Source organism: Spermophilus citellus (genome assembly GCF_964194105.1).
Source record: "Spermophilus citellus genome assembly, chromosome: X".
Taxonomy (NCBI): domain Eukaryota; kingdom Metazoa; phylum Chordata; class Mammalia; order Rodentia; family Sciuridae; genus Spermophilus; species Spermophilus citellus.
In genome coordinates, this window is record NC_138190.1 from 127748396 (window position 1) to 127771981 (window position 23586).

The following is a 23586-nucleotide window of genomic DNA, read 5'->3' on the forward strand; positions in this document are numbered from 1 at the left end:
CTGTTAATTTATATAAAATATTTACTATTGAGACATAGTAAGTCCTCAATAAATGTTACCAATTATTCACATTGTTATTAAAATTACAGTTAATACTATTATTGAATTTTTGATGGACTCTAAAATTGTTGGCACTCATCTTGCTGGATGGCTTCTCCCTTTCCTCTTTTTTTCCACTAGCAATGAGCATAGTAACTCTTTCTAGAAGTTCAGGCAGCAGGTCAGACATTTCCAATGCAACATCATGATGGAGTGGTTGGGAAAAAAACACATGCTTAGGCGTCAGCAAGTCTGGGTTTTAGTCTGGGTTCTGCCATTAGTGAGCTATGAAACTCTGGGCAAATCACTTAACCTCTCTGGACTGCATCTGTCAAACAGGGGAAAATATATTCCTTAACCTACCTCACAGAACAGTTGAAAGATCAAATGAGATCATAGACGTTAGGATGTTAAAAAGTTCAAAGCACATTACAAATGCTACATGATGGTATTATCATTATCCTCAGATTTAGACTCTACATCTCCTTCTGGTTTACCCTTGACAATCATTCACTTAATGAATTTTATTGAGTCTTGATATAAAACATCTCCCAAATTCATTCACTCATGTCCTAGTTCATGGCTCCATCAACACTTACTAGGTGACTATAACAGGCTCCTAACTATTTCTCTCTAATCTGGTCCTACCTCTCTCTAAAGTAGCCATTCAAACGATGTCTCCAGAGTGAATTTTTAAGGGACAATCTGATCATGTTACTTTCACCACCACCCCATAATCACACTCCCAGATTACAAACTTCTAGTGACTCCTTATTGCCTATAGGATATGCAATACTTATTGCAACCCCTGTTAATCAGTCCATCCTTTTCACTCACTCCATCTCCACAAACTTTACACTCCAGGAAAATAATACTTTTTTTCTCCAAATGTAATTTGCTACTGCGTACACCATTCTCTGTCTGCTGTGCCCTTCCCATCTTCTATGCTTAGCTAAATTCCAGTCATCCTTCAAGAACCAGTTCAAATGTCATTTTTTCAATGAACCCTCCCCAGAGTTCATCCCAACTCACTTAACCCCAGATGGGTGATTTCATTCTATTTTTTCTTAAGAGCATTTTGCTTGATCCTCAATTTAACACCTTTCACGCTATTTTATAATTAGTTGTTTTGGAGTGTTTATCCCCAATTAGATCACAAGTTCATTGAGAGCAGGAACTTTGCTTTATTCAAATCTATCTCCCTAGTTCCTGGCACAGAGTGCATGCATAATAAGAATTGATTAAATGAATAAGTGGTAAAGCAATGTTTCTTAGACTAGCTGTGGTTATACACATTTTTAAAAAACATCTCCAAGCTGTCGTAGACTGGTAGTTTATAAAATACAACAAAAATATTGTAGCAATGTCAAATCACTTTAAAAGTTACTAAAGTTTACTCTGGATGCTGTCTTTATCTCATTGCAAACATTTTGAGTAGCATTTAGCTACACTCTTTGCAAAGATGTCTTCTTATTCCTGCCCCCTAAAATTTTATATTTAAGTTGGAAATGCTAATAAGGCTACTCATAAAAATAATAAACAAGTGCATCATGTATTCAGAACACAACTAGGCAAGAAATCAATAAAATAAAAATTTTCTAAGTAGGTACATATTCAGGTGAAGTAAATTAAGGGGGCAGTGGAGGACTAGGTGCAGAACTATATTTAGATAATAAAAGTTTGTATAGCATGTCAAAACCAATCTAGTAAATCTTTAGGAAAATCAAGATTTCTAGAAATTATACAAATCAAGATGGCTGATGTGGGGTGGAAGAAAGAAGGGAAAAGTTAAGAGGAAGAGGCTATGTCCAGTAAATCCTGTTTTAATATAATTTCATTTATTTGAATGTTTAATTCATAGCTTCCATTGAGTTCCAATAGATTGCAGCAACTCCTCCTGCCCTATGCATTCATGCAGTCACTATGTTGGGAACTTTACCAAGAAATTGGGCTTTCTGAGTAATTATTCTAGGAATGGCTATACTCCCTGATAAGAGTGGAAATTAAATTAATGATGTTAGTCAAAATTTTTATGATGTTGTCACTAATGAAATCTTGGAATTAGTGGGCAAAAGCAATGTATATTTTAATGACTTAGAAATAACACTCTCAAATGAATACATGGCATCACCTCAGTAGTGGGATTTAACTAAAATGAATAAACTGTGAAAATGGCATCAGAAAACTTTTTAAGATCGTCCTTGCCATCTTCTGTTGTTCATATTTTTAACCATTTAGGATTTTGGTTTCTAAAATGCTGAGAAGAATCCAGACACAATCCATCAAAAGAGCCAGTGAAGAGCCATATTTTTGCAATAAATAAATAAGCCATATTTATCTATACATATGTGGAATGGTCAGTCTTAATATGGATCTCCCAAGATACACTGCAACTCATTCCCCTTGAAAGCATCTAACACCTCAGGAGCTGATGATGCTACAACACACAAGAGACTATGTCAACACAACTCAGAGTTTAGTGGGGTTTTTGGAGAAGAGGGATTTGACATGTTTTTTTTTCATTTTTTATTATTCAGGTGAATAAAACCAATTCAATACAAAAACTTCAGTGATTTCCTGCCATGTGTGAGAAATGAGCTGCATACTAGAGTTACAGAAATAGGTAAAATGTAAATTCAGCTTTGGGAGGACTCAGAATATAATCCGATTATACTGCCTTATTTCTGTCTTCATTTATTGAATTCTTATTTCCACCCTTCAGAAAAAAGACAATCAATGTGGCCACTTGTCATAAGTGCTACTTTCCAAATGAGGTCTCATTTTAAAATAATAGAAGCTCATAAATTTATAGCACTAAACCTCTATAACATAGATACCATAATCATCAATCATCTCAGTTTTACAACTGAGGAAACTAAGATGTTGTTATGGGTTGGATATGTGTTGTCTCCTGAAAGCTCATGTATGAGAATGTTCAGAAGTGAAATAACCAGGTTATATGACCCTTAACCTAATCAGTGTGCTGATCTACTTGAATGGATCAACTGGGTGGTATAACTGTAAACAGGTAGGGTTTGGCTAGAGGGTTTGCTTTTGAGATTTTTACCTTGCTCCTGGTGAGTGGAGCACCCTCTTCCTCTCTGCTTTCTAGTTGTCACATCCTGAGGTGCTTTGCTCCACCACAATGTTCTGCTTCACCTCAGATACAGAGCTATGGAGTTGGCTAATCATGAACTGAACCTCTGAAACCATGAGCCCAAATAAACCTTTCCTCCACCATGTTGCTCTTGTTAAATCTTTTGGTTCCAGTGACAAAAAGTTGACTGAAACAGATACAAACACTTCAAGAAAACTACCAATGTCAAACAGTGGATAGTGTTGAATCCAGAATTCAAACTCAGCCCCATGCTCTTAACAACCTGGTATGGATAAGAAATTCATGTCTGTCAGCACTACCCATTCCATAAAGTATATTTTGAACTTATGGGAGCTTTTTGAAAAGCTCAGGGGGAAAGAATGATATTTCAAGTGTCCCCTAATTTTAATGTTGAAAATAAAATGAATCTTCCTGAGAAATAGGCTCTTGCCTGGTAGGTTGGACTAGGAAAACCTTCTTTGAGAAACTAATGTGAAGAAAAGACATGAAGTGTGCCTAAAATATTTCTAAAAGGATCAAAAAGCTGTGGGTATATGTGTGGGTATCTCTACATATGTATAGATAGGTTAGGAAGATTCTGGCTTACACAGTGCTAAAACACTGGATTATTCAATCAAAATATATGGTTGGTGTGGTGAGACTCATTCAAATTATATAAACAAAAAAAAATGTGTTCTAAAAACGTGTTGTTTTCCAGATACCTGGCATTTTTATGAGATCTTTAAGACTACAAGATGGTAAATATAATACTTTAATGCCCCTGATAAAGTCTGTGCCTGAAAATCCTTTTCTTGTAATACTCTTAGGAAAGTAGGATCATGGTGTCATTGATATATAAAGGCCATATCAGCTGGTTTCAGCCTCCACCTCCCTCTAATGCTATTCCAAGAATCTCTTTCCCCTTCAGATTAAATCTGTTTTCTGATTCAAAACCTGAGAGTATCAATAGAACAAAAAAGGAGCATCATAATTCTCACTAAATGTAGACAAGGGTCTCTTTGTAGTATCATGCTCTATAATAAGTAGAAGAATCCTTAGAAGTTGCATAGCAAGTAAATAGTGTTTCTGTTTATCTGCTCTTGGTTCTGGTTCAGATTCAGAGTCCCTTCATTCTGCATCAGGTCTTATTGAGGACGCCTTTATCTTGCTCTACTTCCTGAATTACTTGTCTACAAAGGTCTTCTGCTTTCTGAGATTTAGAGTCTGTCCTAGGTACAGAGTCCAGAGAGTTTACCTACACAATTAGCCTGGTCATCCTTGTGGCTGCCCAACTCCTAAGACAAACCTTCACAACTACAGCCTGCTCTCAGCAAGCCCTAATACCTGACTTGTAAGTTTACAACTATATTCTATAAATCCCCCAAATCTTGATTCGTGACTAAAACTTGAAAAATGAGCAGGTCTGTGATAGCATTCATACTTGACAGAACTGGACCAAACAAAGTAAATAAAATTTGGATGGGTGAAAATATTATTTTTTTGATTCTAGAATAACCTCCATTTCCTTTCTTCACCAGATCACCTTTCTTCTATTCAAAGAGCAGATTATAGTGCTAAAAAATGCGAGACATTGGTGCTCATTTCTGAGCTACAGAGCATTAATAACACTAAATACCATGAGATAGTGACCATTTCTCATCATAGGCTTTTCACCAACAAATATTTATTTCCTTCAGTCAATTCAATGTAGTTCCAGTCATATTAATTTCTGGACAGATGGTATGGCAGAAGAGCCAAATAAATGGAGTTGACTCATTCAATAAACATGTGTATTAAACTCATATTTTGTGCCAGATCCTTGTGAGGTGATGAAAATAAGCCCCTGCTTAGAACAGTGAGGACCTATCCCTTCCATAGCTTATAATTTAACAAGAGTGCAGAAATTAAATAGTCATACAAGTATATGAATATAAATTGTGATGAAGGCCATGAAAGCGAAATTTAGGGTACTGTGAATGTTTGCAATAAAGAAACTTGATTTCAACTGAGATGTTATAGAAGTCCATTTTTTTTTTTTGGTACCAGGGTTTGAACCCAGGAGCACATACCCACTAAACCACATTCCCCAGCCCTTTTAAAACATTTTCTCTTAAGATAGGGTCTCACTAAGTTGCTTAGGGCCTCACTAAGTTGCTGAGGCAGGCTTTCAACTCACAATCCTCCTGCCTCAGCCTCCAAAGCTGCTAAGATTACAGGCTAGCAAAGTCTATTCTTAATAAATCCTTTTAAGCTGAAATATCAAGGATGACCATGAGCAAAGAAGAATAGGAAGAATATTCCCAGAAGAGAGAAAACAATGTGCAAAAACCTCTGAGAAGAGGACAAGCTTACAATATTTCATAAAGACAGCATGGCTCCCCATAGCGCAAGAGTTAACAACTAGAATCAACAATTGGGACTTACTCAAACTAAAAAGTTTTTTCTCAGCAAAAGAAACAATAAGAGAGGTAAACAGGGAGCCTGCATCCTGGGAACAAATCTTTACTCCACACACTTCAGATAGAGCCCTAATATCCAGAGTATACAAAGAACTCAAAAACTTAGACAATAAGATAACAAATAACCCAATCAACAAATGGGCCAAGGACCTGAACAGACACTTCTCAGAGGAGGACATACAATCAATCAACAAGTACATGAAAAAAATGCTCACCATCGCTAGCAGTCAGAGAAATGCAAATCAAAACCACCCTAAGATACCATCTCACTCCAGTAAGATTGGCAGCCATTATGAAATCCAACAATAACAAGTGCTGGAGAGGATGCGGGGAAAAGGGTAGACTTGTTCATTGTTGGTGGGACTGCAAATTGGTGCAGCCAATTTGGAAAGCAGTATGGAGATTTCTTGGAAAGCTGGGAATGGAACCACCATTTGACCCAGCTATTCCCCTTCTCGGTCTATTCCCTAAAGACCTAATAAGAGCATGCTACAGGGACACTGCTACATCGATGTTCATAGCAGCACAATTCACGATAGCAAGATTGTGGAACCAACCTAGATGCCCTTCAATAGATGAATGGATAAAAAAAATGTGGCATTTATACACAATGGAGTATTACTCTGCATTAAAAAATGACAAAATCATAGAATTTGGAGGGAAATGGATGGCATTAGAGCAGATTATGCTAAGTGAAGCTAGCCAATCCTTAAAAAACAAATGCCAAATGACTTCTTTGATATAAGGGGAGTAACCAAGGACAGGGTAGGGACGAAGAGCTTGAGAAGAAGATTAACATTAAACAGGGATGAGAGGTGGGAGGGAAAGGGAGAGAGAAGGGAAATTGCATGGAAATGGAAGGTGATCCTCAGGGTTATACAAAATTACATATAAGAGGAAATGAGGGGTAAGAGAAGAATAATACAAGTGGAAGAAATGATTTACAGTAGATGGGGTAGAGAGAGAAGAGGGGAGGGGAGGGGAGGGGAGGGGGGATAGTAGAGAATAGGATAGACAGCAGAATACATCAGACACTAGAATGGCAATATGTAAATCAATGGAAGTGTAACTGATGTGATACAGCAATCTGTATACGGGGTAAAAATGGGAGTTCATAACCTACTTGAATCAAACTGTGAAATATGATATATTAAGAACTATGTAATGTTTTGAACGACCAACAATGAAAAAAAATTTTAAAAAAAGACAACATGGCTCAAATATGGTGAGCCCAAGAGGACAACATGCAAGATTAGTTTACTGTCTGATCATTTAGAGTCTTGTATGTCATGGTATATATGTTAGATTTCATTCCAAGAGTAATTGAAGCCTCAGAGTTTTAAGCACAGAAAGGATGTGGTCATAATGTGATTCTGGCTGCTTTGTCAAAAATAGACTATAGAAAGAAAAAACATGAAAATAGGGAGACCTATTAGACAACTTGTGTATTAGTCCAGATGAGAAATGATGGTGGCTCTGACTAGATAACATTTGTAAATAGGTTTGAAATATATGTAGAAAGAAGAGCCAATAGCACTTGGTGATTGATTAGATGTGCAGGGTAACAAAAAATGAGAATGAGTTAGGCATTCATTTTATGTTGTAGATATGAACTAGCTAAATATCCATAACAGGAAAGGACAATTAGCAACTTGGTGACTTGGGGAATCTGATTACATCTGAACAGCAAAATAGTGCATATTCTTTAAGGGGAGTGTTCAAAACATGTTTCAGGTGGAGTCTACCCCGACTCATTTTATGGATGAAGGAATTACGACTCAAAATGGATTGTGCTACTTTGCAAATTAATCTTGTACTGTATAAGAGTGCTTTATCTCCCAAATTAGAACATAAACTTCCAAATGGCAGCACTTGTTTTGTACACACATCTTCCTAACATCACCTGATACAGGAACTGAGAACATAGCAGACTCATCAAACGCTTCCCAAATTAAAATAAATTAAATTTCTTCTTCTTTCTCAGCAAACAGAACAAAACAGATATTCTGATTACTGATAATGGCAGCAAAGTGGCAGAATTCATCCTGGTGGGTTTCCCCAATCATCCAAAATTCCAGATTACCTTTTATTGTACCATGATGGTGGAGTGATCACAGTGATGGGTAACAATTTCATTATCATTGTGGTTAGAGTTGGTGGACAGCTTTATACACCCCCATGTATTTTTACCTAAATGATCTGTCCTTTCTGAATATCTGCTACTCCAGGAATTCAGTCTTGTTGTTGTTGTTATTATTCAATGGATTAACAGATTATTCCACAATTTCCAATAGTAGCTGTTACACCCAGAAGACCATTGCACTTTTTCTGGGGATGACAGTGTCCCCTCCTTGCAGTTATGGCTTATGACAGATTTTTGTTGTAATCTCCAATCCCTTGTGCTATATACCATCATTATGAATAACCAGGTCTGCATACAGTGGCAATGGTGACCTGGTCCAGTATCTTCCTTTGGCAATAATACTAATCATTGCAATTCCTGCTCTTTGTTGTGGACATAGCATTGTCAATCAGTTTACCTGTGAGGTACAGGTCTTATTGAAGCACTTCTGTTTACACACCCCAGTCAGGCTTATTTCTTGTCTGGTCATAGGCATAATTATACTGCCCCTGCCCTTCAACTTCATCCTCATGTCTTATACTAGCTTATGGTTGCCCTGCTGAGAATTCACTCTGTGGGAGCCAGGCACAAGGTTTTCTCCACCTGTGGATCCCTTCTGATTGTGGTCACCATATTTTTTGGGGTAGTCATCCACATGTACTTGAAATCCCAGTCAAGGGAGTCCCTAGGATGAGGGTAAAATTATCTGTACATTTTATGGTGTTGTGACATCTATATTAATATCTTATTTATACCTTGAGGAAAAAGAGTGTACAAAATGCTCTAAGAAAACTAGGAAGAAAAAGTTCTAAAAGGATGTGAATATCCCATGGACCTCATAACCAACAATTTGCTCTTTTTTGTTTGTTTTTCTTTTTTTTTTTTTTTGTATTAGAGCTCTATAGTTATTCATAGCAGTTGGGTTCATCCTGACAAACTCATACATGCATGCAATTGAATTTCAGTTCATGATCCACCCTTTCCATCCTCCCTCCCTTCTCCATTCTCCTTACTCTACTATACTTCCTTTCACTCATCTATTAATTTACAATTTGCTCTTGACTTGCAAAAATTATAAGGTAGAAATACTAAACAATATTTTAGTAAGTTTATTTCAAATGCATTTAGTTTCAAATGTATTTTTTCTGTTTCTAACAGGCAGGTAAAATAGAAAATCCTTTCACTGAGAAAAAACATGTTAAATTTTTATGATGCCATCTTTTTAAGTAGTAAATAACATGGGAAAATTTTGAGGAAGGGTTTTTTAAAATATTTAATTTTTAGTTGTAGATGAACACAATACCTTTATTTTATTTATTTATTGTTATATGGTGCTAAGGATCAAACCCAGGGCTTCACATACGCTAAGCCAGCACTCTACTATGGAGGCACAATCCCAGCCGGAGGGACAGTTTTTTTGTTTGTTTGTTTGTTTTTTAATATTTATTTTTTAGTTCTCGGCGGACACAACATCTTTGTTGGTATGTGGTGCTGAGGATCGAACCCGGGCCGCACGCATGCCAGGCGAGCTTGAGCCACAACCCCAGCCCCCGAGGGACAGTTTTTTAATGAAATAATTATTAGTACATTTTAATCCTGAGTGGCCTAACTCATTTTACTAAATAGGAAATATTCAAATATTCTCTTTTATAGGTGATAGAGAGTAAAGTTGCAAAGTGTACAATCTCTTATACCAATGATTTTTGTATGAGATATGCCATGACCCATGCTTTAAAGTGATGGATATTAGTGGGTAGAAAGAGAACAATTACTCAATTAGTATATAAGATTCCACATGGAGGGGCCTCTGCTGAAGCAAGGAACCCTTTAAGACTTTGTACAAAATGAGAACTGAACCCAATGACCATATGGACCTATGGAACCTGAAATTACATGTCTTGGTCATAAGATAGGAATGTGTTTTCTCTAACAGTGTATAATACTCTTTCCAACTTCCAAAGGTGTTGCCCTCATAAAAAGAACAAATTTGCCTCAGGGTTAATGACTTGCCACACAAGTAAATATGTACTTTATTTGAGGGTTATGAAAACTATAATGTTCATTATTATAAAATAGGTTAGAGTAGAGAAGAAATGGAAAATCACTTATAATCCTTATATTCAACAAGGCTTGCATAGGTTTTAGAATCAGACAGACATATATTTGAGTCTATGACTCACAATTGTGTGGAATTTAGCTAATTTCCATCTCTAAGCCTCCTTTTTCTCATTGTAAAATAAGGATTATAAGAGTACCTACCTCACAAGGTTGTCTTGAAAATTAAATGAAGTAATAGAGATAATGAATGTTAACTTTTCATTACAATGTCTAGCTCATGATTGATACTAAATACATGTGAGCCAAAAAGGAAAAAAATTCTGTCAGTTGGTTCTTTAATATCCATACCTATTGTATAAATGGTCGTTGACTATGCCTATACCAGTAAGGACTGAATCATTTAGAAATAATTTATGACATGACACACTGAAAAAATATATTCTCATTGTTATCCTAATTTGAATTTATCTCATTAGAAATTAGGTTGATGGGTTGGAGGTGTAACATGAGAAAGGCCCTGCATTTGACCCCCAACTCCACAAAAAAAGAAAGACAGAGAAATGAGATTAAATGTGTTTCCTTGTGTTCACGGGTCATTTGTATTTCAAAAGTGTTTGAAGTTAGGTCAAAATAACAATGAACCAGCTCAATTCTGGAAAAAGAAAATGCTAAACTCAGTGATATATGACTAATAAAAAGTCTCCGCACTTGTATCAACCTCAGTTGACTCCACCACTGCTTCTAGGTACATCCTGACAAGCAGACCCCCAGTTTGATCATTTCTGTTTCACTCTGCCAAGCACTCCTGGGATTAATACTTTATTGATCAACCACAAACTCACTGGATACTGTTGTAAATGTGAATGGAAATGAGAAAACATAGGAACCCCAAGTGAAATCTCTTTTGAAAGGGAATCTATGGTGTCATGCAAATTATATTTGACATTACCAATTCACAAATTGAACAAATTCTTGCATAAATTTAATTTCTGGTGTTTTCTAATCTTTCTGACTTAACCTAAACCACTTCTGAAACTAGAGGGGAGTTACTATGAACTAGCTAACAAGACACAGCAAGCAGATAAAGTCAATTGTGGAGGTGGCAGTGGGGAGGAGGTTGACAAACGTGATTGGAAGGGGAAAAAAAAGGAGTAAAACTACAAGCCTAATACTTATTGAAGTTTGATCATTTTCATTAGAGACTAAGAGGAGGTTGAGAAGAACGAGCAATGAGATGTGCCTTGTGCTGACAAAGAGAAATTTATTGGGGAGAGGCAGGGACCTTTTTAGCTGTGAGAGAAAATTAGACAGGTAAACTAATGTCTTTCGTTTTGATTACCTCAGGGAGACGTTAGACAAGGTTTTTCTCTAGAGAGAAATATGTTACATCTGGAAGTGGAGAACAAGCTACAAGAAGGCTCCTGACATGAAGTCAAGACTCCGGATGAATACAAAGTATAAAGGATTATAAGAACAACTAATCAGTTAAAGATTTGTGTCTCAGGTGCATTTATGTTAAATGTTTACTGTGAAAGTGGCCTTCTTCAAATCTTCCTTTTATTGCCAAATGAACAAGTTCAAATTATATTAAATAGGCAGTACTTTGGAACTACCTTACACCTCAGGAAGCTTGTTTAAATTTCTTATCTCTGCCAAACAGCACTTATGACTTGCAGTTGATAATGAGCAACTCTGCCTCTCTGCACACCATCTCTTCATAACATGTGCCAAAATCACAAGGCAACATTTTAGAAGGTTGAAATGACCCCTCAAAAATCGACATCATGGAGCAAAGAGCTTCATGCTGGGGACTGGCAGTAGCAGAGTGAAGAAAATGCACTCAAGAACCATAACCACAACTTTTTCTGGAAATTTTTTGAAGAAAGTAATTTAAAATTTGAAAAAGGCTGAGAATATATCATTGGATTTTTAGTGAATTTGTCCATAATGTCTGTACTTAAAAAAATTAATGTATTACCTCTGAAATATTTCTGAGTTTTAACATGTCATGAAATTAGAACTATGAAATCTACTATTTCAACACATGGAAAGAGACATGCAGAAAATTTTTCATTTGTTCCTGAAATTATTTTGTTGTTGATTCAGTTAAAATTATCCTCAAATAAAGTTTTCCACTAACATATTTGAGTCATAGTCCTGTATGTCCATATGTGCCTGCCCACATGTGCACATAGACACATATATACAGGCTTTATTAGCAGAAAGACCTGGCTCTGAGGCTAGATTTTTAGATTCAAAAATCTATTTTCCAGCTGTGCAATCTTGAGCAATTTACCTTAACCACTGAAACCTCATGCTTATCTGTGTGTAGGAGAATGTAATAATCTCTATTTCATAGTGTTGTTATGAGGATTGAAAAGGTAAACCATATAAAAAGCTTAGTCCAGTTCTTAGCAAATAATAAACACCTTACTACACTAGCCATAATTACCATTCTTATCATCATCATTAACATATAACTCTGGTATTTCAAATGAGTATATATTGAAAGACCTAGTTTATTCAGTGTATAGCAAACTTATCACACTTTTTTTTACAAAAGCCCATAGCTAGTATTGTGGAGAAGGTACATAGGTGTATGTGGGTATCTAAGTGTAGGTGTTGGAGAATATTTTACACTTTGTATTTTTTTATTCCTTATTCAACCAATTATTAAGTATCTCCCATTTGTTAGGTAATTTACTAGTACTGGGGATCTACATGGAAAAAGACAAAGTTCCTGACCTTAGGGACTAAACATTTTTACAGAAAGAGAGATATTAACCAGATTATCTTATATGTAAATAAAATAATTTGAAAAGTGTAAGTATTCTTGAAGGAAACAAACAGGAACCTGGAATAAGGAGTAAAGGGTAGAGCCTATTTAAAATAGAATTGTAAGGTAAAAATCTCTCCAAAGAAGTGATACTTATACTGAGAATGAAACAGTCACATTAAATGCTTAGTGTTAAGTTCAAAGAGTGAGAAGATGAATGTACTAGAATGAAGGGGAAAATGCAAACGTGCTGAAGGAAGAATTAGGTATGCTTGAGGAACAGGAAGAAGACAAAGAAGTGTAGAGCCAAATGGACAAGGAGATTGATAGGTGGTGTGTTGTGATTTGGAAGTGAGGTGTCCCCTCAAAAGCTCACGTGTGAGACAATGCAAGAAGGTTTAGAGGAGAAATGATTGGGTTATGAAAGAAGAAAGTAGTAGATCAGCTCAAAGAGGAGCAAAAGTGCCATATTTTTTGGGGGGTAGAACCTCCTAGAACACATAAGAGGTTTAGTTTCTTGATTTTTTTAAAAAAAGAAGAACTAAGGTCAGGTGTGGTGGTACATGTCTGTAATCCCAGCAGCTCAAGAGACTGAGGCAAGAGGATCACAAGTTCAAAACCAGCCTCAGCAACTTGGCAAAGCCCTGTCTCAAATTAAAAGGGCTGGAGATGTGGCTCATTGGTTAAGCACTGATAGGTTCAATCCCTTGAACCAGAAGGAAAGGAAGAAAGGAAGAAAGGAAGGAAGAAGGAAGGAAGGAAGGAAGGAAGGAAGGAAGGAAGGAAGGAAGGAAGGAAGGGAGGAAGGGAGGAAGGAAGGAAGGAAGGAAGGAAGGAAGGAGGGAAAGAAAGAAAAATTGAAAACATCTTAGTGGGTGCTCACAATAGTGAGACACCTTGGAGATTGAATTCCACCAATTTGGAGGACTTTGGTAAATATTGTAGGTTTTCTATTGAAACTTCAAAAGTGCCATGATTTAGGAATAAAAACTAGGTTTGAGGATTAAAGATTCACCCCAAGATTAACAGTAAAACTGATTTGGAACCATGGCAACAAAGTATAATATTTAGGCTCTAAAAACTCAAGATAATCAGCCTATAATTTAAAATTCAGATAGAATAAAAAGCAAAATATTGTTAGGAGGAAGATATGAAAATCAATAATTTCTACAAAATACCATCAATACTGTTATTATATAATCAAATATTAAAAGACATGAATAGAAAGAAAAATATAACACAAAGTAATAAGAAAAAAGTGAATAAAAATAGAAGCCATAATGATCCATGCTGAATTAACAGATAATAGTTTAAAAGCTATTATAAATATGCTCAAGGACTTAAAACAGGTGGCCAAATAAGTGGACAAGTGAATATTCAATATAGAAGTTGAAATTCTAAAAAAGAAACAAATGTAAATCTAAAGACTAAAAAAAGTATATTTGAAATGACATTTCACTGGCTTGGAGATGATAGAAAAAGATTATTAACAAACATGGAGACAACATGTTACAAATTGGAAAAAATAAAAGATTTTTACAACACTGTCAACAATATTGCCTGAATTCATATTGTTAAAACACTAGTATTCCATTTAAAGACTTAATAAACTTCAGCTATTGAAATTTAGCAGAATATGTATTCTGGCCACAAAGAAAATAGATTTGAAACAAATAAAAACCAACTATCTTTAAAAAATTACAGCCACATCAATGTTTATAGCAGTACAATTCACAATAGCTAAATTATAGAATCAATCCAAATGCCTGTCAATAGACAAATAGATTAAGAAATCATATATATATATTATATATATAAAATGGAGTTCTACTCAGGCATTAAACAGAATGAAATTATGGTATTTTCGGGTAAATGGATAGAAATGGAGAATATTATGCTAGGTGAATAAGCCAAAGTCAGAAACTCAAAGGTCAAATGTTTTCTCTCATATGCAGAAGCTAGAGGAAAATAAAGGAAAGAGGAGGGAAAGCTAATATTACCTAAAGAATCAATCAAATGCAAATTAATAGACAAGGGAAAGGAAGTCTTGTAGAGGAAGAAGAATGTAAGAGGGGAGGGAAGACAGGAGGTAAAGGGGGGAGGGAAAAGAGGGGATCATGAACTGAAATAGATTTCCATGCATGTATGAGTCTGTGAGGATGAACACAATCACTATGTATAACTATAAAGCTCCAATAATAATAATAATTCCACACCCTTTGAAATTTTATGTAACATAATATCAAGTAAAATGGATAAAGGAAGAACTCAAAGGAAAAATTAGAGACTGCATCAAATTGAATAAAAATAAACTATGATGTAAAAATTCATAGTAAACAGCTAAAGCTGTGCCTTAGGAGATATTTATAGCTTTAAATACTTATATTTTTAAAAAGATTTAAAGTCAATCATCTATACTTCATCTGTAAAAAGCTAGGGAACAATGAGCAGATTTAATACAGAGTAAGAACAGAATCAATAATAGAAATAAGAGCAGTAACAAATAAACTAGAAAATAGGCTAATAAAAATTAAAGTTTGTTCTTTGAACACACTAATAAAAAGAGTAAGCCCTTACCATATCTGATCAGGAAAAAATAGAGATGATTACCACTTCTGGTAGTAGTTTAGTAAACTCTTACTAGATCAACACTCCTGCAAAACAACAACCACAGTTTCCAGGCATAATACAAAAAATGCTGCTATGTGGAAACACTGGGGAAGAAACAGAAGGGCAGAAACTGGCAAGGAGTCCACACTTGGAAGAAAGGAGTTACACAGAATGCATTCCCATTTTTGTGGGTTTTAACTTAAGGCCATGTGCAGGCAGTGCCATGGGCAGAGTGGTTTATATTTCTCTACTGGGGATGAAAAACTTGAATTTACAGAAATCACAGTGCTGGAGAAAGAGAGGATACTCCAGAAGGAAAATATTAAGGAAATAAATCCCCAAGTTCTGCTTGACCACATATCTGGCAGACTACTGAACCATACAGAAAGTTCAAAGAAGCTCACTTAAATGCAAAAGATATGAAAGAAGATTGGCACTGCCATCCAAAAAGCAGAGCTTACAATTTCAGTTTAATTAAGACAATTGTCAGTTCAAACAAAAGACACACTCATTAGAGAGCAATAGCATAATTTAGATCCTCCACAATTTAGAATTTATATTAATATGTGTGACACAATCCAAAAATCAACCAATATAGAGAATAACAGAAAAATGTTATACATTCTCAATACAAAAGAAAATCAACTGAGACCTTTCACTAGCTGACACAAATGGCACAATTGGCAGAATGTATTTAAAGTATTTTTCTTACTATTCTCAATGAAGGATGGGGGAAGGACTTGAAATGAATGAAAAGGCAGAAAGTCCCAGGAAAAAAAATAAACCAAAAAAAAGTTAAAATGGAATTACAGAACTGAAATACAATATCTGAAATTAAATTTATTGTATGTACTTGAAGACAGAATGGAGATGATGGGTGAAAGTCAAATTGAAATTGAAGATTCACCAGTGTGAAGAACACAGAGAAAAACTAATTCAGATAAAAATTAATAAAGTTTCAGTGACCCATTAGAGAATATCCAACAGTTCTGATATAATAAAAAAACAGAAAATTAAAGAGATAAATATTTGAAGATAAAATGGCTAAAATTGTTTTAAATTTAAACAAAGGCATAAATTTGCAGATGCAGTGTGTCTGAAATCATCAAGTATAGTAAGCACAAAAAAATTATAATCAAATTTTTGTCATCCAAAGATAAAGCAAATATAAAAATCAGTAGAGGAAAAGCAACATTATATATACATATTAAAAAGGGAAAATAATTAATGGTCAAATTCTCATCAGAAAAATGAAGAGACTAAAATAGAGCAAAACAATACCTTTAAAGTGCTGAAATAATAAAACAAATCATCACTCCAGCCTTCTGTATCCAGTGAAAATATTCTTTGAGAATGAAAGCATTTTCAAATAAAAGAAACTGAAGTGACAAAATTTGTCACCTGCAGAACTACACTAAAAGAAATGATAAGTAAGTTCTTTAGGTCAAAGGGAAATTTTGACAGAAGGAAAATGAGATTCTCAGAATGGAGTAAAAAGTTCTGGAAATTATAAATATTTGAGTAAATATTAAACCTTTTTTGCTCTTTTCATCTTCATTTCATTATAACTCATGTGTTTGCAAAAGTAAAAAGTATGGCATTGTCTATAGGACTTTTATCATATGTAGATGTAATACATGTAATAATAATAGTACAAAGCAGGGCTAGGCAAACTTCATGTATAAAGGACCAGATGAGAAATTAAGAACTATTTTAGATTTTGCAAGTCATATGGTATCACTGTCACATCATCTCACTTTTTTAATTGTATATTTTATTTATTTATTTATTTATTGGTACCAGAGAATGAACTCAGGGACACTCAACCACTGAGCCACATCCCAGCCCTATTTTGTACTTTTTATTTAGAGACAGGGTCTCACTGAGTTGGGTCTTACTGAGTTGCTTAGCACCTCGCTTATGCTGAGTCTGGCTTTGAATTTATGATCCTCTTACCTCAGCCGCCCCCCCCCCCCCAGCTGCTGAAATTATGCCATCACATCCAGCTTTTTTTTTTCTTTTTAAGTTGGTGAGGCTGGCCTTAAACTTGCGATCTTTTTACCTCAGCCTCTCTAGTCATTGAGATTCTGAACATGTGTAAAGAAATGTGTAAACCTGCTGGTGGGACTGCAAAATGGTGAGGCCAATTTGGAAAGCAGTATGGAGATTCCTGGGAAAGCTGGGAATGGAACCACCATTTGACCCAGCTATCGCACTTCTCGGACTATTCCCTGAGGACCTTAAAAGAGCGCACTATAGGGATACGGCTGCATCAATGATTATAGCGGCACAATTCACAATAGCTAGACTGTGGAACCAACCTAGATGCCCTTCAATTGATGAATGGATAAAAAAAATGTGGCATCTATACACAATGGAGTATTATGCAGCACTAAGAAATGACAAAATCATAGAATTTGCGGGGAAATGGATGGCATTAGAGCAGATTATGCTAAGCGAAGCTAGCCAAGCCCTAAAAAACAAATGCCAAATGTCTGCTTTGATATAAAGAGAAAAACTAAGAACAGAACAGGAAGAAAGAGCATGAGGAAAAGACTACGGTAAACAAAGACGAATGGGGGGAGAGAAACGGAGAGAGAAGGGAAAGCATATGGAAATGGTAGGAGACCTTCAAGGATACATAAAATTATAAGAGGTTATGAGGGGCAAGGGGGAGGGAAAAAAAAGGGAGAGAATTGAACAACAGCAGGGGAGGTAGAGAGGGAAGATGGGAGGGGAGGGGAGGGGAGGGGGGATAGTAGGGGATAGGAAAGGTAGCAGAATACAACAGTCACTAATATGGCATTATGTAAAAATGCGAATATGTAACAGATGTGATTCTGCAATCTGCATTTGGGGTGAAAATGGGAGTTCAAAGCACAATTTGAGTCTAATGTATGAAAGATGATATATCATGAACTATGTAATGCGATAAATAATCAATAAAAAAAAAAGAAAAGAAATGTGTAAACTGCTGGGGACAGCTCAAAATATAAAACATAAAGATTTGGGCATGTGGCTCAGTGGTGAAACACCCTTGGGTAAAATCCCCAGCACCAAAAATAAATAAATAAATAAATAAATAAACAAATAAATAAATCAGGTATCATTTAAAAATGTGTAAACACTCTGACTTGAGGACCATACAAATGCAAGCTGCAAGACAGATTTGATCCATGGGCTACAGTTTGCCAAACCCTGGCAGATACTCATATAGAAAAACAAAATAAGCCTCTACTCTTACCTTACACCTTGCTCAAAAATTAATTGAAAATGGATCATAAAGTAAAGTAAATGCTAAAACAATAAAATTTCTCAGAAAAAATATAGGGAAATATCTTCATGACATTGGCAATGACAAAGATTTCCTGAACAGAACCCAAAAAATGAACTAAGAATTTAAAAATGGATAAACTAAAATTCATCAAAATTAAAAATTTCTGCTCTTCAAAAACATCATTCAGGAAATGAAAAGGCAAATCACAGACTTGGAGAAAATATTCACAATGTTTATATTTGATAGAATTTTCTATTTGGGATATTTAAAGAGCTAAAACTCAGTAACAAAAGACAATCTAATTAATACAGGGGAAAGAATGGAGCATACAGTGGAATGAATGTGAAATAATTTTCCTATGTACTTATATGAATACACCATAGTGAATCCCACCATCATGTACTTCCTTAGGATGTACATTCTTAGGAATGGGGTCCGAACTAGAATAAGATATATTCTATGTTTGCATAATTATATCAAAATTAATTCTGTCATGTAAAACTAAAAAGAACCAATAAGAAGTGTACAAAAATGAATGGAAGGCTGGGATTGTGGCTCAGCGGTAGAGCACGGGCAGGACCCAGGTTCAGTCCTTAGCACCACATAAAAAAAAATAATAAAGGCATTGTGTTGTGTCCATCTACACCTAAAAGATAAATATTTTAAAAAGAATGGAGCATACACTTCATTCAGGAAAATATGTGAATTGCCATTATTTGTCATCAAGGAATTGAAAATTAAAATCACAAGATGATATGGTGAAAATGGAAACTCTGCTAATTTTACAACTTTTCTCTGAATCTAAATTTATATCAAAATAGCTTTTAAAAAATGAGTCTACCACACATCTACCAGAATGGCTAAAATTTTAAAGGCAAACTGTACCAAATACTGGCAAGGATGTAGAGCAACTCGATCTTAACTCTCATATATTGTTGGTGGGCATGTAAAATGGTACGAACATGTATATTCAGGAAGCAGAAGTGGGAGGATTGCTTGAGCCTAGGATTTCGAAACAACCCTGAGCACAATAGTGAGAACTGTCACAAGAAGAACAACAAAAGACAACAAACAACTTCTGAAAACATCTTAAGAATCAAAACTATATGAACCAGCCACTACACTTTTAGGTATTCAATCAAAAGAACTGAAAACATATAACCACAAAATGATTTGTACTTGAATGCTCACAGTAGTGGGTATTCAAAATAGCCCCCAATTTACAAAGAGCCTAAAGTCCATCAATAAGAGGATAGTTAAACAAAGTGTGACATATCCATGCGATGGGATATTACTTAGACATAAGAAACAATAAATGACTAATACATGCAACAACATGTATAAATCTCCAAAGTTTTATGTTAAGCCAGGCACTATGGTGCACACCTGTGATCCCAGTGGTTTGGGAGGCTGAGACAGGAGGATTTTGAGTTCAAAAGCCAGCCTCAACAATGGTGAGGCTCTAAGCAACTCAGTGAGACCCTGTCTCTAAATAAAATTCAAAATAGGGATAGGAATGTGATTCAGTGGTTGAGTACCCCTGAGTTCAATCCCTAGTACCAAATTTTAAAAAAAGTGTTATGTTAAGTAAGTTAAGTAAGTAAAAGAAGCTAGATGCAAAAACATGTATATAGTCATTGGAAGTAGTTGCAACTTCATGCATAGGAAGTTCAAGAACTGGCAAGATCAGTGTGGGAAAATAGAAACAGAACAGTAGATGTTGTTGGAAGTAGGGATTGGTAGGGGATATAATAGAATCCTTGGGTATTATAGAGATATTGTATATTTTACTGAAGTTGTGGTTGCATGTGTGTATATATGCATATATAAATTCATATTTTATACTTTCTTTTATCATATATAAATTTCACTTCAATATTTGAAAGAAAGAAAATCTAAGTCTCAGAGAGGCAAAATGTATTGCCCAAAGTTGTGTTTCAAGTTCATGCAGTTACAGTGAGACCTAGATCCCCCTGGTGCAACAAACACCTCTAACATGTGGGGAACAATAAAAATAATAAAAAAGAACAAGTCCATACTCCTGGCACTTCAAGTCCAATGTTAAATGTACAAAATACCAACCCACCATATCTTCCAGTTTTCCTTCTCTCTTTAAGTGCAGATCTCAGATGTGTTTCCAACTCATAACAGATAGGAAGCCTTTCACAGAACTTCTCAATTTGGCTCTCTAACTTACCCAGACCACATCCTCAGTGGCAAGAATTGTAAATGCATTGCAACTCCTTTGTTGAATTTATAACATTTGAGGAAAAAGCCAAATAGGGAATTGTCAACCTTTTTTATCAGCATATAAATTTATTTAAATTCAAAATAATATGGTTATTTTTAGAATAATGTAATATTTCTAAAGCAAATATCATCATTGGCTCTGAAACAGTCTAAAGATATCATTTTTGAAGTCAAAAAATATGTAATAAGAATGTATACAGAAGCAAAAAAAATATAGAAATAAATCTGCTGAGTACTAGGAGTTGTGACAAGAGGGGAACACTGAGACATTGTAACAGAGTCTGAATTATAAAACAAGCAGCAACAAGTCCTCTGGCTTTATCAACTCCCTGGAAAATAAATCTGTAACCTCAGGAATGCAAGATACCAGCTCGTGGTTAACAGGACAAACTTCCTGAGGAACACAGGTAGTAATTCACTATACTTCCTTTCTCTAACTCCTTTCCTCACAGCAATTTCTTTTCTTTCCTTTAAGATGGGTTTCGTCCTATTAACAAAACATTTGGCAATATTTTATTTTATTTGCTAAGTAAATTTCCTGTTCAAAGTATTCAACGATTTAGTAGAAGATACTGAAAGATCAAACTTTTTTAAAAAGGTTAATTCAGCTAGTTAGCGGAAACCATCAGTGGCCAGCAGGAAAAAAAAAATGTTTTCCCCCCAATAATATGTTTGCTAAATAGACAAAAAGAATAAGCAGTTAAAAATGGGTGGAAAATCCTAGAGAGTACTTAACACAGATAATCAAAAGAGACTGATGACCTTTGATTAAACCCATTTACTTGTGGAGTGAGCTAGGAGGTGGCTCCAAGATAGTCTGGTTCCCAACAATGTCCATGGCCAAAAGGCATGTTCAGAAGTTCTCCTCCTCCTATAGAAACTGGAACACAGATGAGAAGTCTTTTTTGGAATAGCCCTTTGCACACATCATTCTGTAGATCTGATGGGCTAGACTGCCGGGAAGGATTGGGCTCTTTGTGCTGGTAGCAGAGTCTTGTGCCAATCCCAGGTCCTTAGCCATGAGTGTTGTTCCAAATCCACCCTGATAGTTATTAGTGGAGGGAACTCCATCCATCACTCCAGGAACAGGATTATAAGTGTCGCTTGACCAACACGGTCCTGAACTCATATTTAGGATTTTAGCCAATAGTTTTGGGTCAAGCCCTAACCTGATTCCAAGATTCATAGCTTCAGCGGTTCCAATCATACTAATAGCTAACAGCATGTTGTTGCAGATCTTTGCAGCCTGCCCGGTCCCAACAGCTCCACAATACACCACATTGGAGCCCATGCACCCCAGCAACTCTTGGGCAGCAGCAAATTCCTCTTCGACTCCTCCTACCATAAACGTTAGGTTCCCAGACCCAGCAGCTCCCACACCACTAGAAACAGGGGCATCCATGAAAACTGCTCCCATTTTCTCAACTTCTTTGGCCAATTCTTTTGAAACTGAAGGATCAATAGTACTGGAATCTATTAATAATGAGCCGTTCTTCACTTTTTTTAGAATTCCGTTTGTTCCAGAATAAGCTTCTATAGCATTGATACTGGTAGGCAGCATTGTAATAATCCTGTCAGCCTTTTCAGCTACATCTGCTGGGGAAGACACTACCTGTTCACCTGCTCTTGAAACTCTTTGCATGCATCAGGGAATACATCATAAATAATGAGCGGATAATCATGTTTCATGAGGTTTTTTGCCATTGGATTCCCCATGTTGCCCAGTCCAATGAATCCAACTGGAGTCTTAGAAGCCATTGACCTAGAACACACCGCTGCAAGGCTGGCTGCTGCCGGCCGCTGCCTGTGGCTCCAGTACTGGAGGCCGGAGGTGGCTCCTCGGAGGAGCCGCAAGGAAGCTGCCATGCTGCCCCCGCCCCGCCTCCCAGCGGTGACCTCCACCGCCTCCCAGCTACCCCACAGACTAATTGTCAACCTTTTGCTGGAAAAGTAAAACAGTAGGCACTAGATGGTGTACCTAAATGCTTGTCCTGTCATATATGACATAACTAAAGACTGTTTTCATCTGCTTTACTTTAATGATCAAGGATTTTGGGCATTTCAAATTGCTACTGCCCAAGCATTCCCTGTTAGAACTGTAGTCCAAGAAGCCGCAGGAGTCCTGAAGAACTACACTGCAGCACCCCCACACGACACACACACATAAATACCTCTAATCCTAGAATACTTCAACTCTATGGAATGATTGATGGTATACACTCAGGTTTACCTCAAACTTCATAAAGTGCTTACATGCACACTTGCCACTTCAGCTACATCCTCTTGGCTTATGAATCATTGAAGAATCTTCTTATTAATAATAGCTATGATCATTTACCGAACATTTGAATAAGGCACTGCTGTGCATTATTTTATTGCATTCTCCAAACAACCCTATTTTATACATTTTCCCATTATCACATCCATTTTCCAGATGAAAAACTGAGATACAGAGAAGTTCCAGTTCACAAAATTAGCAAGCAGCAGTTCTGATTCCAACTGAAAATTGTGTCACAGCAAAGCTCACTCAAATATTAAGCTACTCTATTTTTTGATAATTTTTAAATTTTATTTATTCTAATTTGTTAGATATGACAGCAGAATGCATTATAATTCATATTACACATATAGAACACAAGTTTTTAGATCTCTGGTTGTACACAAAGTAAAGTCACACCATTCTAAGTTTTATCATGTCCAGAGATTGGGCTTACTGAGAAAAGGAGACTGAGCCATGATTGCAGCCCCTAACATTTTATAGTAAAAACACTATAAAATTTACCTTTCCATGCCATTAGGAGCAAAAGAAGCATGTGATCACGCTTAGGAAATTATTTCAAGAAAAGAAAGGGAATGACTCACTAGGAGAACCTACTAATCAAAATATTTACCTGAATA

The 23586-nt window shown here is 35.9% G+C and overlaps 1 protein-coding gene across 1 annotated transcript; it reads right to left on the reverse strand.

Annotated features, from left to right (window-relative positions):
- Positions 1-21392: 21392 nt before the first annotated feature.
- Positions 21393-22587, reverse strand: LOC308639292 (3-hydroxyisobutyrate dehydrogenase, mitochondrial-like). The gene is given in 2 exon segments (XM_081277490.1): positions 21393-22314; positions 22317-22587. Coding segments are annotated over 2 exon segments (993 nt in total). The 5' UTR covers positions 22555-22587; the 3' UTR covers positions 21393-21559.
- Between the last annotated feature and the right edge of the window lie 999 nt (positions 22588-23586).